The sequence below is a fragment of the Brassica rapa genome, chromosome A01 (genome assembly GCF_000309985.2).
Source record: "Brassica rapa cultivar Chiifu-401-42 chromosome A01, CAAS_Brap_v3.01, whole genome shotgun sequence".
NCBI lineage: Eukaryota > Viridiplantae > Streptophyta > Magnoliopsida > Brassicales > Brassicaceae > Brassica > Brassica rapa.
In genome coordinates, this window is record NC_024795.2 from 9941922 (window position 1) to 9961298 (window position 19377).

General features: G+C 30.6%; 2 protein-coding genes across 2 annotated transcripts; one reads left to right on the forward strand and one right to left on the reverse strand.

The window, feature by feature from the left end:
• Positions 1–709: 709 nt before the first annotated feature.
• LOC103867650 (uncharacterized protein At4g00950) lies at positions 710–6374 on the reverse strand. The gene is made up of 2 exons (XM_009145750.3): positions 3929–6374; positions 710–3790 (listed from the first exon to the last, which is right to left on the reverse strand). The coding sequence occupies exons 1-2, from the start codon at positions 4424–4426 to the stop codon at positions 3704–3706; spliced, it is 585 nt and encodes a 194-aa protein (XP_009143998.1). The 5' UTR covers positions 4427–6374; the 3' UTR covers positions 710–3703.
• A 3602-nt stretch (positions 6375–9976) lies between these two features.
• Positions 9977–17889, forward strand: LOC103868731 (membrane protein of ER body 1). Its single transcript, XM_018658188.2, has 7 exons — positions 9977–15579; positions 15714–16082; positions 16144–16497; positions 16574–16690; positions 16765–17034; positions 17123–17184; positions 17264–17889. The coding sequence occupies exons 1-7, from the start codon at positions 15423–15425 to the stop codon at positions 17723–17725; spliced, it is 1791 nt and encodes a 596-aa protein (XP_018513704.1). The 5' UTR covers positions 9977–15422; the 3' UTR covers positions 17726–17889.
• The last annotated feature ends 1488 nt before the right edge of the window (positions 17890–19377 follow it).

Genomic DNA, 19377 nt, shown 5'->3' on the forward strand with positions numbered 1-19377 from the left:
CTTTGATTTTAAGCTCTTATAGATGATCTACAAACTCTTATAATAATTTAAAATATACAATAAGCCAAGATAAATAATTTGATAAATGTTTTTATAGATGATTTATAAAGCATATAATATGAACTTTGGAAGATGTTAATAGTTATTATGATAATTTCTATAAAGTTTAATGCTTTTAAATATGAATATGAAATCATTATATTGATATCTATAGACGGTTTGTCATTTATTATTTTATGTATTTTTACATATAAAAATGATCAATTTATTTCTATTTCTATAATTTCAACAATTAGCTACCATAAATTATTATTTTTAATATTATGTAAATTATTTGGCAAGTGATATTAATTGGTTATAGACTTACTTTTTCTTTTTAGATATAATTAAAATAAATAAAAATTAAAAATCATCGACCAATCAAATTATGACCATTTTGTAATAGTTCACCTATGATCGACACGTAAGAAAAAATCACAACATTGACTTCTCAATTAATATATAGTAGGATTTTAAGCTCTTATAGATGACTTACAAACTCCTATAATAATTTAAAATATACAATAAGCCAAGATAAATAATTTGATAAATGTTTTTATTGATGATTTATAAAACATATAATATGAATTTTAGAAGATGTTAATAGTTATTATGATCATTTATATAAAATATAATGCTTTTAAATTATAATAGGAAATTATTATATTTATTTATATAAACGGTTTGTCATTTATTATTTTATGTATTTTTAAATATAAAAATGATCAATTTATTTCTCTTTCTATAATTTCAACAATTAGTAACCATAACTCATTATTTTTGATATTATATAAATTATTTGGTAAGTGATATTGATTGGTTATAGACTTACCTTTTCTTTTTAGATCTAATTAAAATAAATAAAAATTAAAAATCACTGACCAATTAAATTATAACAATTTTGTAATAGTTCACTTATAATCGACACGTAAGCAAAAATTACTAAATTGACTTCTCTATTAATACTTAGCAAGATAGGATTTTAATCTCTTATAGATGACTTACAAGCTCTTATAATAATTTAAAATATACAATAAGCCAAGATACATAATTTGATAAATGTTTTTATAGATGATTAATAAAGCATATAATATGAACTTTAGAAAATGTTAGTAGTTATTATGATCATTTATATGAAAATTATTTAAGAAATATCGTATGAAAAAATAAAATTTATATTCTTGATCGAATATTTTTGGCCCTTAAACAATTTTTAAAACTTTTTTTTATTATATACATAATTTGTTTACTGATGAGGTGATCCCATTTAAAAAAATATTTGAAGTTAAAAAACCACTTATCGCATAAGAACCTAACGTTTATGCCGAATAATCTCAGGCATACTATTTGGTTATAATGAAACTATATCAGTTTGGTTTTATATCATGATTTAGCAATTTAAAAGTTAATTATGGTTATAAGAAGTTTACGTTCATGTGTCAATCCTAATCTATCTTCAATATTTTTGTTTTTTTTTTATTTTGGTTATTGCTCGATATAAATATTGATTTTTGAGTTTATTCTCATTTTGTTATTTTGTTTTGACCTCAGATTTAGAAAATGTTTAAGATTTAAAATTATTAAAAAAATGCATACTTAGGTTAAGATCTGCACTTTGTGCAGAATAAATATTGTATATTTATTACTTATTTTATGTTTTTTACATATTATGAAATAATAAAATAATAATTATATATAAAATAACTAATCAATCAGTTATTATTATGTAATAAATTAGTGTATGCATATAAATCAAACGACAGCTCTTGTTTACTCGCAATCATTTTAGAGTAAATAAATCAAAACAATCAATCTTATCTATCGTATATGATATATAATTAAATTTAAATGATATTAACATAGATATATAGTATACTTTTAATATGAATATTTATTAAATAAGGTTTCTACTCATATGATTTTATGATTATTTACATGTGTGTGTAATAAAAGTTTACGCCAACGATTTTTTTTAATGTAGAATGTTTAGTGGTTTCAGTAATATATGATCAATTAAAAAAAACAGTGGATTTGAAAATTAAAATATTTACTTTTCATTATATGTTCAATGTTGATATCAAAATATAAGTATGTATTTTCATATGATGTATAGTTTAATTAAAACGATATGAAATATATATATATTAACATAAACACTTTTTAAAATAAAATTATTTATCCATATGATTTTATAATCACTATATCTTATTACAGAAAAAAATTAAAATTTGATCACAAAAGTATTTGTGAGTGTTTTAACAGTTTTAGTAATTTATACTCGTTTTGAAAAATTCAAAATTCAATATATACAAAAAAATCTAAAATTTTATTATATGATTAATGTAATTTTGCAATTTATTTTAATATTAAATAATTAAACAAAAATGATAAAAAATATACAGATTGCTAGCAAATATTTATTATTTAAAATAATTAATATATATATATATATATATATATATATATCTTAATCACATTAGGTAATTCCGTAGGTTTTATTTAAGAAAATAATATATAATAATTTCAATTTGATAGATGAATGGTCCATAATAGACATAATATATAATATAATGTTTCCTATCAATTTAATTTTGGACTAACAAAATTCTCAATTGATATTCAAGTTGTCACTTAAGCAAAACTAGCATTCTAATTATGTGATAATTCAGCATGAAATTTTTTTAATTAGTACAAACTACATGTTATAACTTTTTAAATGTTTTTCTATTAATATATAGAGGATATGCAAATTTACAGCCTAATTATGGTATAACATAAATTAATCCTATCAAGTTATAGAGCTTTATTTTCAAAATAACGAATGGTAAAATAATTCTTTAACTCTGCCTGATTAGCCCATAATATATATGTTAACTCTACCTAACTAGCCCATAAGTAAATATTCCTAAAGAAAATGTAAAGAAGGTTTTGAGTGACATGAGAAAATTGTATATCAACTTACGCATGAAATATGTTAAAGGGGAAAAAAACTCAGAACCACCAACTGTTGCATGAGCCATGCGTTTCCACCCGATTATTTGTAATTTCCAAATATTATATTTGCACATTTAGTGTCAAAATTATATTTAATGGTAATATATTTTCATTTACAAATATATAAACTATAGAAGAGTACCTAGTGGAGGTTGCTAAATAGATAAGAACAAAAATCAGAACAATATTTTTATTCCAAAAAAAAAAACTCATCAAAGCAATATGGTTTTGACGTGCTTTAGTGGGATTTGTATAAAGGCTTGGCATCATAGTGAATTTGTCAACGCCCCATGCATTGTCTTGGCTCTTCACCAGTATGGGTCATAATTTGATTATACTGTTTTAGTAAACGTTAATCTCTTTGTTTCAAATAATAAGTTGTTTTGGCTAAATCATAAATACTAAGATAAACATTATTTTGTCTCTAAAATTTAATTAAAAAAGAAATGACCAATGATAAATCATATTTTGTTTTAATTAAATATCGTTTAGTCGTACAATGCAAAAAAAATATTGGAATTTAAAAACAACTTATATTGTGAAACAAACAAAAAAATCTTGACCAGGGCTTACATATTGAAATAGATGAAGTATTACTATAATTATTTTCTCATGTCTGTAAATTATTATATACAGAGGAATACTACAAAGAAACTGGAGAGATTTCTTTCTAAATATTGGAAGAACTCATCCTTGGAAGATTATCTTGCCTACGCCTCCATGGAATCACTTGCTTAAACCCTTTGTAAACCCTTGCCTGCGTTTTTAATCATGGAATCAAAATAAGCCAACAGTAAGTTCATTCACTCAAATACAGAAGAGATTTTAGAACAGAGTACGTGATGATAAAAGTTAGGTTAGCAAGATCTGAACTGAAGTTGGTATCAAAACTTACCAAGAAATCAGATTTTGAGTGAGAAAGGTTCACAAGGCTTCCTTTTCTTCTAATTCTGCTTATCTTCACCGTTGTGCCGCCACCATCGCAGTAGCGACCGTTCGTGGAATGTGAAGAGTTGGAGCTACACTCGGATTGTTTTTCGCTTCTCCATATCACTGACAAAGACCGGCGAGGTATAACGTAAGGGCCATCAAGAACTGTGGTCGGAGATGGCTCATCCGCCGTGGCTGGCGAAATCAGCCTCGGCGGAAGCTCAAGACACCTCACAACTCCCCCTCCTCCTCCGGCGTTCTGCTTTGACGCAGGAGGTTTGTTCTCATCGGAAACGCGAGGCTTTCCCGGAGCTTCCTCCCATAGAAATGGAACTGATCCGGCGATGTTCACAGGCGGCGTCGCTAGGCCAGGAGTATCAAATGCTCTATTTAATGGAATCGAGAACAGAGGAAGCTTAGGAGTCGCACAGAACCGTTCTTGATCATCAGACTCAAATTCCATCGCTTTTTCAGAGTAGACGCCTTTTTTATTTTATTTTTGCTAAAAAAGAATATAAACCTTCTTTGACGTTGTAAGAATAAATGGGTTGGGGTTTAAATAGAAGAAAAATGGAAAGTTTCATGACGAATAATGTGAGGTTTTGTGTATTTTATTTGACAGAAAAATGTATTATGTAGGGAAAAAATGTAACGTTAGAAGAGAAAATAAACAAAACGCTCCTTGTGCTTGTGGGCTGTGGCGCTTCTTGTTCACGAGAATCGGGGTCCTACCAACGATTTTCTTAACGTTGGATCCTTTCAAATTTCATGTCCAGCTTTTATTGCCTATAGGACTACGATAGTGGTAAGTGGTCACATTAAATGATAGATAGTTATGTATTCTGAACAAGTCTTGTCCGTTGGCCAAAAAAAAAATTGTCATGTTCTCTCAATTATACAAGTTTGTTTAGTCTCTAAACTACAGAGACGTAGGCCCTTGTAGGTGTATCCTAAAATATGCGAGTCGTGGACAGTAGCAAATCATTGTTTAGTGAAATCAACACGTCTAGCAAAAGACTAGTTACAGTGAGGAATGTGATGCGTTGAAAGTCAACTTAAATGCTGCACTTTGTCATTGCATGAGCTACGAATGTGAATGGTGAAATGAGTTATGTGTGGAAAAGGAGTAATTAGGCGCATCATATTGACCTTGTGAGTCCTTGCAAGTTTTGATTTTCATGCATCTTCTTGGCGGTTTCGCCCAAAACATATGGCGGTTTTAATTCCAATTTATATTTCAACATATGGCTATTATTCCATGCGTGGCCTAATTAGCAGGACTATGAGAGTTGAATATATGTATATGTGTTTAAATTTACCATCATATTAGTTATGTGTGTAACGTATACACTATATACATGCTAAACTTTCAATGAATGTAACGTATACACTATACATGCTAAACGTCTTGTTCAAAAATATAAAATAAGTTGTTTCTACTGGTCTTACGTATCGCAATGAACGCTCTAGAAAGATTTGGTCATGTTGACACGCCATTTAAGTATGGATGATCGGCAGTTCGGTACCACAACATCTGTTGAAAAATATTTGAGTTTCACTATATATATCTCAGAAATATGTATCTATAATAATTACAATTTCTTTACTAATTAGCTAAGACGTGAAACTTAAAAGTTTAATCATTTATAAGAACTATAGTATCAATTACCCTGCTAGCTTGTTTAAATTACACCGATAGTACTTCAGCTACCGAGTCATTTTGAGAGAGAAATTGGCCAATTCATACATCAACAGAGGATCGCGGTCCCGATCAGTACATACATACAGATCATGTGCTAAAACTTACGTCAACACATAAAATATTTAAATTTCATACACGAATAAAGATATTTAGATTTATACATACATTGACTGTGTCTCCATTAGTTAAATGGTAATGAATGCTTATGTGGATTTAATGAATACTTACATATCATTTATATTTTAATTAATTAATAAAAATAATAAAAGATTGTTTTAAAATTTATAGTGGGGGCGTCGGACACGGGTTCAGATACTATCTACCTATTAGTTCAACCACTGTACTAAACCGGATTATTCATTTTATTATCTGTTGTATATGTAATATGTTTTAGTTAGATGATTCGATCATCATATGTATTTTGTTTATCATCCAAACAAAACACGAAAAGCATAATCCTTAGTTCCAAACAATGTGCATATTCCTTGTTATAAGTTTTTAATTATCTAGAATTAGTTCCACAAATTATATAAATTATAAATAATTATGTTTAATTAACTTAATTATTGTTATTGTGTTTTATTAAAAAAACAAAAATCAAGATAAAAATTTTAAAAATCAAAAGGCATTTTTGAAACTTAAAAATAAAATATGAAAAATCAAAAAACAAATTCGAAAAAAATATTATAAAAGTTTGAATTTGAAAACATATAATTTAAAAATATTAATTTTTTTTTAATATATACTTAAAAAATATTTATATTTATTTAAATAATTATTTAGAAATATCTAAAATAATTATTTAGAAATATCTAAAATAATTATTTAAAATATTTAAAATAATAATAATAATAAATTGATTTTTAAATAATTTTCAATTGTGTGTTTTCAATTTCAAACTTTTTATAATAATATATTTGGTTTTTTTTTCTTTTTCATACTATATTTTTAATTTTCGAAAATTCCTTTTCATTTTAAAAACTTTTATCTTGAATTTTTTTTAAAAAAATAAAAAAGCAATAACAATAATTAAAAATAATTACTTAGAATTTATATATATTTTGCGGAACTAATTCTAGATAATTAAAAGTTCAAACCAAGGAATATGAACATATTTAGATGATTTTGAAAAATATGAACAAATTCATAACAAGGAATAGGAATACGTTTTTCTTGTTTTGTTTGGATGATGACAAAATACATAGGAATATGGAAATATCTAAATTAAAGAATATTAAATATACAATAGATATTAGAACAAAATATTTGGTTGGCATAGTGGTTGAGTAATATGGGTTTATAATATCTGAACCCGAGTTCATTGCCCCCATCTATAATTTTTTTTTAAATTTTTTTATTATTAATTAGTTAAAATATAAATGATACATAAGTACCCGTTAAATTCATATAAGCATTTTTTTACCATTTGATTAAAGGAGACACGATCAATGCATGTACAAAACTTAAATATTTTTGTTTGTGTATGAAATTTAATATTTTATGTGTTGATATACATTTTATTATAGGGTCCATATATATGTATCAATCGGGATTGCGGTCCTCTGTTAATGTGTGAATCGGTCGATTTTCCTCAAAATAGGTAAAATATGTTGATCGTGGCAGCTAATCCTTCTTGTTACATGCATACGATCATCTGGTCTAATAAGCCAAAGCCTTTCTTAACTTAAGGCCCAATTCTCGTTTCATATTGACCCAACAACTAACCTGAAGAGATTAAATAGTATATGTGAAGAATTATGGGTTTTTCATTCAATATTTATTGATAGTGAGTGGTGATATTCATATCTTGTGTATAAAGTTTGGAACTATGCTAGACGCTAGTCGGACGGCGATCTTGGGCTTAGCAAATTATCAAAAAATCGTAGATTAAGTGAAGTCTATGCGGAACCTAGTTTTTATATATTTTAATTATAAATTTACATATATATATATTAATACATGTAAAAACTAAATGTAGAAACAAGATAGTCCAGTGGTTTGGATGTTTTTGTTGTTGTAACATGTATAGATTTCGATGCTTAGGTGATGCATCACTTCTTTTTTTATTAATTAACTGTGAGTTAGAAAAAAAAATTAAAAACTCACTTACATTTGTCCCACATGGTTAGTTATGTCTATGCGAAATCTTTTGCCTGTTATATGGGCTGCACTTATGTTTTAAAATTTCAACTAGATTTTGATCCGCGCTTGAAAAGCGCGGGTTTGTTTTTGTAATTAAATATATTTTAAACAAATTTCTATATAAGATAATGTATAAGTTTGAGCACATTTATCCAAAAAACACAGACCAATCCGTACTAAACTGAAAAACCAAAATTGAACTGAATTGCATAAATAATAGAGCACACCATATATCTATGACTGAAAAATTGAAACCAAACCGAGAACCAAATGAGTACCTGAATTTTCAAATAAAAATTATATATTTAAAAATATTAATTACATTCAATTTTAAATAACCAAATATCATAAAAATTCTATTTATAAACCGGATAACCCGAAAACTTGAATTACCTGAATATTTTTATTTGGTTGATAAATAATTTAGTTAACCAAAAGTATAAATTATGTATATAATTATTTATTTAAAATATATATATAACTATGTTTAATATAACACATAGTATCAAAACTATTTTCAAAATAATATTATGTTTTAAAATAAGTAAATTTTGTTCTAAAACACAATTCTACTGCTAACCTATTTTAAAGTATCGATATAGTGTTAATACATAACTATGTGTTTTCAAAATTTTTAGAAGTTATCACTAACCGATTTATAATTAGTTAGACTAAATATTTAACAGAACCAAAGATAAATAGCCATTTTCTGAAAATATAGCAGATGAAAAGATTGAACCGGTTTTATGTAGACGATAATCATATATATGGATTCGTATAAGAACTGGTTTGGTATTAAATAATACAACCAATTTGGAATATTAAGTTGTGACAAACATCCTTTAGTTTGTGAATGATAATACTGAAGTGTTCATATATATAACATGGTTAATGAAAACAGTTTAGTTAATAAGGTTGGTATAAAATAATGGTTTATCTCTATAAAAGATGCAATTTTTTTTACAATTTTTTTTACAATGGATATTGTATTATGTTTATAGTCTCCAAATATATTTACTATTTAATAAATCACAAGTAACCATTACAAATATATGGTGGACATTATTTAATAATAACACAAAATAATTATGATGGAATAATGTGTATATAGTAAATGTATATGTAGAGAATTAGGTTAGTATCATTTTTTATGACTAATTTGTCTTTAGTGAAGAATAATGAAGTTAGTAGTATGAGAAATAATAGGAATTCTAGTTAAATGAAATGATCTAACTATGACTTGTTTTAAGTAGATTTTTAGGACTCCTTCCCTTTTAATAGTATTGATATTTTGGTTTAAAATTGGTTTTGATCTGCTTTTTAAGCGATTAATTGATTTTTAAATAATTAATTGCATCCCCGATTAATTGAACCGATTTGACTAAAATCGGAATGGCGAAGGCGTCTGCATTTTAGAACATGGGTATAAAGTAACATAGCCTATGTATATTACTAATATTAGAGGTAGTTCAAAAAAAAAAGCTACGTATATTAGTATTGAAGCATCATACTTTTTGTTATGGTTTATTCATCTTAAACCAAATTTTAATTTCGTTTGGATCGGTTGTACTGGTATCAACTGACATGGTTATATATCTGGGAAATTATGTGCTTCGTCCTACTCAATAAAAATTGATATTGAATGAAACACTCATATCTTTACATAAAAGCGTCGAGTCATTTCCACTTCATATTTGGATATTCCTAATACAATAGAACATCTCTATATATTAATATTCGATAAACTAATAATCGCTATAAATTTTGCCGGTTTTAATTTGGACCGGTTCAATAACACAAATCGATAAATAATGAAATAAATTTTGCTTAGAAATTTATATGTAAATATATAGTCTCATTAAAATTATTATAAATTGATAATTTATATGCATATATATTTTATATAAGTAAGAATTTATTATTATATTATTTGTTTTATATTCACAATGAAATTATCTTTATATTTTTTTAAGACTTAATATATTTTTGATGAGATTTAGTAATATTATATTTAAAATAACATTTAAATTCTATGAAATATGTATTATATACACCAAAAAAATATAATAAAATTAATATAAATGTCAAATTTTAAAAATAATAATTAATGTCTATACAGTAAAATCATATATAATTTTATCTTTGAATAAAAATATTTTTTTTTGTAAACGAAATAGAATAAATATATCTTAAAATAAAAATCTAAATAAAGAAGCTTTTGTAATTTATAAAATTTATAAATTAATAAAATTTTAAAATCCTAACATTATTAATTTGTAGAGGTTCTCCTGTAGTATATACAGTTATCTATTAAAACCGTACCTTATGTTAAATAGTTTTTTCTTGTATTCTTATTTTTTTGCAAAACACTGTATTCTCAATTTAGTTTCTCATTTTTTTTCGTTTTCTACCTGGAGAGTTTGCAGAATCACAAGGCACAAAGGAGCTTCCGGAAGCAAAGAATTGGCAAAGCTAGAAAACGACAACGGCCGTTCTGTCGTGTCCGGAGATGCGGGGTCAAAACACGCTTTGGGAAATAAACAAAGAACGATAGTATAAGATAAGAGACCCGATGGAGTATTTGATCAAGTCTTGTACCAATCTTAAAGCATTTGCATATGCAGTTACCATGACCTACGGTCATTTGATTAAACAAAGACCTCGTCGTTCGTTTAGAAGAGGGCGAGTGAATATTTAACATGTCCTAATTTAGTTTCGTTTCGTAAATACTTTTACAAACAAACGAAAAAGCAAGATTTGATGCTTTTGATATTTTAAAGCATTATGTATGGGCAAGAATATAGACTATTATATAATCTGATCTCAAACAAAGATGAAAAACTTAAAATTCCAATTACTTTTTTTTAGCATCCCGATCAAACTCAGGTTCGAAATCTTATGTTAATAATCAACTCCAATATTCCGTAAGTCATAAACATAAACTAGAAGTCGTAAACAATATTTTCCATGTCATAAACAATGAAAAGGTCTTAAACAATGAAGAAAAAAAATTGCAATATGACAATTTCTAACAGTTTTAGGTCAATTAATATTAGAGTTATTTAATAATTTAATATTAAGGTAGATCGACGTCAATTAGTATTGGGGATAATAAACAAAAAGACCATCTATTCCTTAAAAGTTAAAACACACAACTATTAAATGTTGAACAAGTCAACAACAAATAACCTAGAAAACACACAGAAGTGCGTAAGAGAGAGAAAATTTGATCTCTAGTATGAGCATGTTGCGAGCGGAGCAATCTGCTTGAATATTCTTATAGTGTGTGGTTTAAATACCAAACGAAAAAATTAGAGAATAGTTCTTCAAATCTACTTATCTCATTCTCTACTGAAACTACATGATCAACAAATCATTTGATTTTTTTTATCCGTAAGAAAGAACAGAAATTACATCCTGTGTCGCAATGCATTTTCCCCCCGGTAAATCTCCCCATACAATTCATTGTGCAAATCAAACTCTCGAGCTTCAAATGCAAAGCATAGACGGATAGACCCTTCGGATACTCGCTACTCAGCTCGTTTGTTCTCCTTCTTTCCATGGTATATCTAGTATGCATGCAAATACTAGAGAGCGTGCATCATCGTAGACAGTTTGTTTTAAACAAAAAACTAGGATAGTGATCCTAGTTTTGTTTCTGTACAATCATAATTCTTTACTGATTTTACCAAAAAAAAAAATTCTTTACGGAACATAAATTACCTTAATAGCTCACTAATTTAGTATGAAAAAGTCATTTTTCTATCGTATAATTATAGTGTATATATATACATTTCTAGTGCTTCAAAATTCGAAAGAAAATAAACTATAAAAGTATGTATATCTTCTGAAATGTTAAAACTTCTTGTGAATGAGTACATTTTTCGTTAGCTACAATCCTTGGTCATTATTTTTAAGACTAAACCTCGGTCATTAATAAGTTTTAAATTCGTGGGTCTTTGTTTGACCTCACGGTAAGTTAAAGAATACGACTATGAAAAATCACATGATAGAGAAATAATACACCTAAATAAAATAAAAATATATAATTATGTGACATATGAAGCAACTCGTGAGCATATAAATAAGTGTCCCCTGGTTCCTGCTTTGCCATCATCAACTCACCACCGACTTCAAATGGACCCAACCGATACCCATTCCCAAGAGCATGAGGGTGATTTCATTAACATCACCCAGCTTTCAAATCCGGCAGGCGATGAAAATGTTGGTCACCCCTCGGCGGATGAAGTAACGAACCAAACCGATGTTTCTCCCCCGCAAGTGACAGAAAATAGCAAAGAAACTAAGTGCGGTATGGGACCAGGTTTAAGTTTAAAAACATTTTGAATTCATTTCTGAAATTGTTTCAATAATTTAGGTCTATATATATTGGCTCTGTATGTTTATTACGAAATTTAAAATTTTGGGCTGCTATTATTGTTGTTAGAAAACATTATATAGAGAAACAAAAAAGTTTGTTTGAAATTCATATCTTACGTTACGTCGATAGTGACCATGCATGTGTAGAATAGAAATCATGCATTGGTTAATTTGGTTACTAAGCTCACCCAATGTTGAATATCGCATTTGCATGCATGGTAGCATATTTAATATTTCACGAATTTGATACGTTAATCTGGTAGACAAGTGTTGTCTATATGTACACCTGAAGAAACAAGAAAGCTATAAATTATTATACATATAATATCATTCTTCTGAATTATCGGAATCAAGAACATCAAATTTAGTATTTTCTTGACTCCAAAATTTTGTTAAAATGTGTTGTAGGAACCGATAAAACACAAGAAACGAGCAGGAAAGATGATGGACCTGAAACTGAAAATGACGTGGGTAAAGAGAAACATTTGGAGAAAGACCACGAGGGAAGTTGGAGCAAGAAAGGTCATGAGGATGTGCTGAAGGAGATACAAATGCCAAAGACTCATGATCTCTACTGTTCAAACTGCACTCACAAGATCACCGGAACTGCTAAACTCTTTAAAAAGGGACAAGAGACTTTTCCTTACAACATAGATAGATTCGTATTCGTTATCATTTTCTCGTTCAAGTACCCTTTCATTTACATCCCATGGTTGTATAACATCACCCAAGGTATGCATTTATATACACACGTATTAAATATACATGTTGGATGACGATGATGATGGTTCTCAAGTATTGTTTCTTGATAATTTGTAGATCCAGTTAAAACCATTCAATCTGATCCTATCCATCGACCTGAAGGTATGTATATATACACACATATATTAAATATATATATTAATGTTGGATGATGATGATGATGGTGCTCAAGTGTTGTTTCTTAATAATTTGTAGAGCCAGACAAAACCAACCAGCTTCTTCCTCCTGAAGGTATGCATATATACACACATATTAAATATATAATATATATGTTGGACGATGATGGTGATGGTGCTATAGTATTTGATTATTCATTTATTGGTTTGTAGAGCCAGTCAAAAGACTCAAAATCGACCAGCCTATACCTCCTGTTTCTCCTAAAGGTATGCATATATATACACACATTAAATACAAATGTGTTGGATGATGATGGTGCTCAAGTATTGTTTCTTGATATGTAGAGCCAGTCAAACTCAACCAGCCTAATCCTCTTCCTCCAAAAGGTATGTATGTGTGTACATATTGCTTTACAAATTTACAATGGAGACAATTCGATTTCTCAAATGTTTTGACCGACTGATTCTTGATCTCTATGAATAGTCCCATCTGATCCAAAACCGGACAATACTTTGGCTACACTGCTAGTAAATATACGAGAGAAACTTTTGCAAAACCGTTTGCCAAGGCTCAGTCCCACTTCTCAGCGGTTCCTATTGGTTTTGGTTCTGCTATTGCTGTCAGTCATTCTTCTGCTGACCCTGCCTTCTCGGCCATCAGACCCATCACCACCACCACCACCACCACAGCGTCCAAGTAAGCATGGAAATTCAAAGGAGACTGATGTTCAGCTAGGTCCAGGAGAAAATGTTCCAGAGAATGGGGAAGGAGGAGACGTCTCCTTTTCCTGGCTCACAAACTTCTTGAGTAGCAATTACCTTTCCATAATCTTATTGTTGTTCCTAGCCATTCTGGCTGTGCTCTGGCGTTCCATGATAGGTGATTCCTTTATCTTTCATTTGCTCTTTTGTCACCTAACTTTACTAAAGATTTACCAAAGCCATCAATCTATATGTTGCAGAGGTCCGAGAGAATGATCCACAAGATACCGGGGCTGTCACAAATCCTCAAGAACTTGATGATGTTACAGATCAAGCTGAAGGTCCTCTCACAAATCTGAGTGAAATAAAGATGAATATAAAATATAATCACAAAATATATACTATGATCTCTCTCTGACTCTCTCTTTCACTTTTTGCTTCAGATACTAATCATCCGGTCGGAGAGGTCATCCGTATAAAGCTCTTACAACTAAAGCTAGACATCCTGAAGAGTATTGTATACGGAGGTCTAATCGAGTCCATCACAAGCTTTGGTGTTGTATCCTCCGCTGCTGCTTCCGGAACTTCCACTCGTAAGTACACATGAACACACAAACAGTGACTTGAAATTTTTTCATACATTATCAATTCAAATTAATACTGTTTTTACTTGCAGTCAACGTTCTGGCCTTGGGGCTAGCCAATTTATTCAGTGGCCTTTTTATAATCATTCACAATGTAAGTCATTTTTTTCTCATGTGTCTAAACACATTTATCAGTAAAATTACACTTACGAAAGATTTATGTATTTTGGCAGCTATATGGACTCTTTAAACGACCACGATACCAAAGCTGGAACAACGATCATATGCCAGAACTGGTATCAGTAGATCCATACGAGGAGCTGCTAGGAAAAAGAAACAAAGTCATACTCCATTGCTTCGTTGTTTTGATTTCATTCATCTTCTTCGGTGTGATCCCTCCCCTCTTCTACGGCTTCTCTTTCAAAATAACAGACAAGGGACGCTACCAAGAAGCTGCGATTTTCGTCGCCGCATCTCTGGTCTGCGTCATATCTCTCTCCTTCGCCAAAGCTTACGCCTTTGGCATGGATAAACTCAAGACCGTGGCTGCATATACTGGAATAGCCATTGGTGGGTCTGCGCTTTCTTTCGTTGCAAGTCAACACGCCAGAGATGTGTTTGCAAACTATGACTTTCATAAGCTTGCATCTGATTATCTAAAAGGGTGATTTACAGATCACAGAAGAGTTGTTCTTTAGCTGATTTGTCTCTTTGTTCCATAGAACAGAGATATCTATCGTTTCCTTGTGTCCCAAGTCTTTAATGTGTGTTTGTACACGAACTAGTTTTGTTTCTCTGTAAGCAAAAGGTTCGAATCTTATCAATTTATAATAATAATCAATTTCATTTTTCAAATTTTCATATATTAACCAAAAAACAATCTTTATCAAAAATAATTAATTTCATTTTCGTCATTTTGGTAAAGTAACAAAAGACAGAATATTGGTTAGTCGTGTTGGTTAGGAATAAAATAAAGAACGTGGACATCGTGGGATAAAAATATTCAGACAAGGAAACTAACAATAAAACAGTAATGAACATAGTTCTGAATCTCATCTTTGTGTATCTCCAATGGAATCCACCGCCACGAATCAGACTCCCTCTCCAAGCTCCACCGTCGACGATGACAACGGCGACGGTGTCAATACCGAGGAATTTACCAAACTACCCCCGGACTCACCACACAGCAGCGAGGATGAAGATAGCGTTGACTTTAGCCACGAACAAGGTTTGAGAACTATTTGTACTTTTGATTAATTTTTTAAAAAAATTTCTTAGACAGTGCATTTTCGAATGCTAGACTCTAGTTAGTAGTTGATCTTAAACATTCACGTTTTATTTTATTTTCTTTTCGAATGCTAGACTCTAGTTTGGTACCCATAGGATTCGAGTTACATGACGCTATTGACACTGGGAGTGCTTCAAGATCTGTAAGAGGAAAAGATTCACAAACAGAACGTGATTTCTTGGATAGTGATGTGGAGATTGTGATCAAGAACCAGCATGAGTATTACTTTTACTGCCCATGCTGTGGTGAAGACATCACCAAAACAGTCAAGCTCGTGAAGAAATCAGATATCCAACCCGCAAAAATAACTGACAATGCAAATAAACCTATTGACACTAAGAATGGTTCAAGATCCGAAGACAAGAAGACAAAAGCTTCGTCCTGGTTCCCTGTTGATCTCCAGAAGCTGTTTCTTTCTGTTTATGGCCACATCAAAGACAAAGGTACCCTTTCTTTTGGTGTCTTTTGTGTGGACAGGTGTGATTGACTTTGGTTTCTTGGCAGATTCAGGAAAGATAGAGGTTGATTCAAAGTCAACTATCAATGATCTTGGTACCAATAGTGAGGAACCGAGCATTGATGTCAAGACTGAGAAAGGCAGACCGAGTTTTCCCAAGTGGTACCTCGATGTTTTTGCTTGGTTGTTCCTCTGTATTATCATTGCTCTTTCTTTCCTTTTCACTTCCCCTCAGCAGTCATCGCCTTTCATTGCACCACCACATCTGGAACTGCCTTCTATCCCTCCATTGACGCTGCCTTCATTATCTATACTTTGGTTACTTCCAGCGTTTTCGGTGTTGTCTCTAGTAATTATGGCAATTAGGTCCGGTTACATTCCCATACATCACAAAGAGAAAGGTAATTTACTTTTTTCTATTCAAATCTTTTGTATCCATCAGTTTCAAGACCTGACAATTTTTTTTAAACATACAAGGCGACAAAGAGGTTGGTTCCAAGTCTACTGATACTACTAGTGAAGAACAGATTAAGAAAACTAAAATTGAAGATGGCCAAGCTGCAGATTCTTGTCAAGATTCTGACAAGAAGACAGGTATGTTTTGAATTCCGGTTCTGAAATGAATACTAATGACGCTTGGTTGTTAACAAAAATCTTGATTATGCTAGACAACCAAAAAGTTCACCCGGTTCTGGTAGATCCTCCTCCACCACAGGAGCAACCGTCTATGCAAATTGCCAATAAGGAAACACCACCTAAAACTCAAGCAGAACCTGGGGTTCAACCAGATACTCAACCAGAGATCCCAAAGAGTGTTGAAACTCCAAAAGGCGGTAATAAACTTGAAATCTTGAAAAGTATTGTGTATGGAGGTCTAACACAATCCATCACGAGTCTTTGCACCGTAACATCTGCAGCTGCTTCTGGTGCTTCAACTCGTAAGTGATCCACATCACATCTCCTTGAGCCATAAACACTATTAACTAACGCATAAAATGTTTTTAATGACTTTTGATTATATTGCAGTGAATGTTTTGGCCTTGGGAGTTGCCAACTTGTCAAGCGGTCTTCTTCTGATTGTTCACAGCGTAAGTGATCTTTCTTGTCTCTCACGTAACATTAATGTTAGAGGATTTAAATAACTAAAAACGCCATTTTTGTTTGCAGCTCCAAGAACTAATAAACGAGAAACCCAAAACAAGAACCAACACTGATGATCAGAAAGAATCAGACGCAGATGTTGAGGAAGAAGAAGAAGAAGATAGGTATGTGGAAGCTCTGGGAAGAAGAGAGAAATGGTGGTTTCACAGGCTGATAGCAATCTCCTCTTTCGTCGTATTCGGGCTGATCCCACCTCTCGTATACGGTTTCTCGTTCAGAAGAAGAGTCGAGAAGAGACAAGAGTACAAGACTTTAGCGGTTTACGCAGTGTCTCTCCTCTGCATCGTCTTGCTCTCAGTTGCGAAAGCTTACGTCTCGAAGAGACGCGAGTATGTCAAGACTCTGTTTAGGTACACGTCAATGGCGACGACCGCGTCGGGATTCTCTACGTTCATGGGATATTTCGTGAACCAGTGGCTTGAGAAAAGCGGGTTTTATGATGAATCTACAGAAACTCCACGAGTTTGAGACTGTGTTCTTGTTCTGTCTTTTACTTTACATTGTCCTTTTCTTTCCTTTTATAGTGTCGAATGTTTTCATTACAAAACTAAAGAACCTTTTTGTCAGAACAAAGAAAACGATTTTGTTAAGATTCATCTTTTAACATGCACGAGAAAGATGTTAAAATTTAACAATAGATTCAATTGGTCGGTTACAATAAGGATGCAGGAACACAAATATTGGTTGAGAAATACATTTGATACATCTCCTCATTGTGATATTTCTTACTTCGAGATTACAAAGAAGTCATGGGATGATATGAAAGAGAGGAGTTATTAGTTATATGTTACTTATGGACCTCATAGTCAATTATCTTAATAAGGGATTCCCACACTTGCAGACAAGGAGGGCCAAGTGTGTTCCCGTATTGTGGTCTAAAGAATGCTGTACAAACTCTTTTTCACACATTCACGTACTGGTTTGTTCGAAGAATCATATTTTAACATAAACAAAATTAATCTAAACCATTTGAATCTTACTTTTCATAGTTGATCGGTGAATCTTCTGTGAAAACATCGTAAGCATAACATTTGTTTTTGTCACAAACGTAAGCATATCATAAGACTTGGATACTTTGTTGTTTATTGTCACTTTAATTGGTTGGATTCATTTTGAAAAAAGGTATAAGAATAAGCTACAGTTTATTTTCGAACTAGTCTAACCAACACCTACTTTTTTTTTGTAACTTAATCTGTTGATTCTATAAAAACATCTGGTGGGTATCAAAACACAGGGATATGATGAATCCATGTGAACTCAAAGGTCAAGTTCGTATGAATCATGACTCGTTCATCATCATATCGACTGAGATCGATAATACTATTATTAAAATCAATTTACATTCCTTATGCATGGCTGTCAACCACGTTCGTAACGTGTGTTTTTTTTGGTTATTTTAGGTGGGTATAATTGATACTAGTAGTTAAGACTTGCAGAATCAGGCGATTTGCTCCAATATCTTCTCGTCTCCACGTCTTTTTTGTGATAACATTTCTATCTTTTTGCGTCATTTTTTTTTGTTATAACCAACTTATAGAAATCATGCATCCCTCGTGCAAAATTCTTGTTTCTTTCAATTCTAGTGATATACTGAAATATACTATTTTTAATGGCGATGGTGATTGATCACTACCACGACCAAACCATTAAGAAATGTCACGGTCAACACTAAAAGACGAGACTACTATTGAAAAAACTTGTATAACATTCGATTGTAGTTAAAAAAGATTTTTTTTTTAATTATTGTTGTTTCAGTAGCCTTTTTTTTGCGCAACTGTTTCAGACTCAGTAGCCTAAAATAATTAATCTGGAACTTTTTTTGTCAACCTTATTAATTAATCTGGAACAAACTTTAGTTGATACAGATTTGACAAAAATCATGAACAAAATAATACCAAAAATATATAATCTGAATAAAATAGAGATGTGATAAAGGGTAATATGTCAGCAAACGCGTTGAGTGTCAAATTATCTAAGAATGTTTACACTGGAGTAGATGCGACTTTGTTATTATTATGTGTTTGGTTATCTATTTATTATTGTTACCAGCTATGTGTTTGATATGATAAATGTCTTTTCGCTGTAATAAAAATCAAAGAGATTGGCATCGGTGTTAGGTG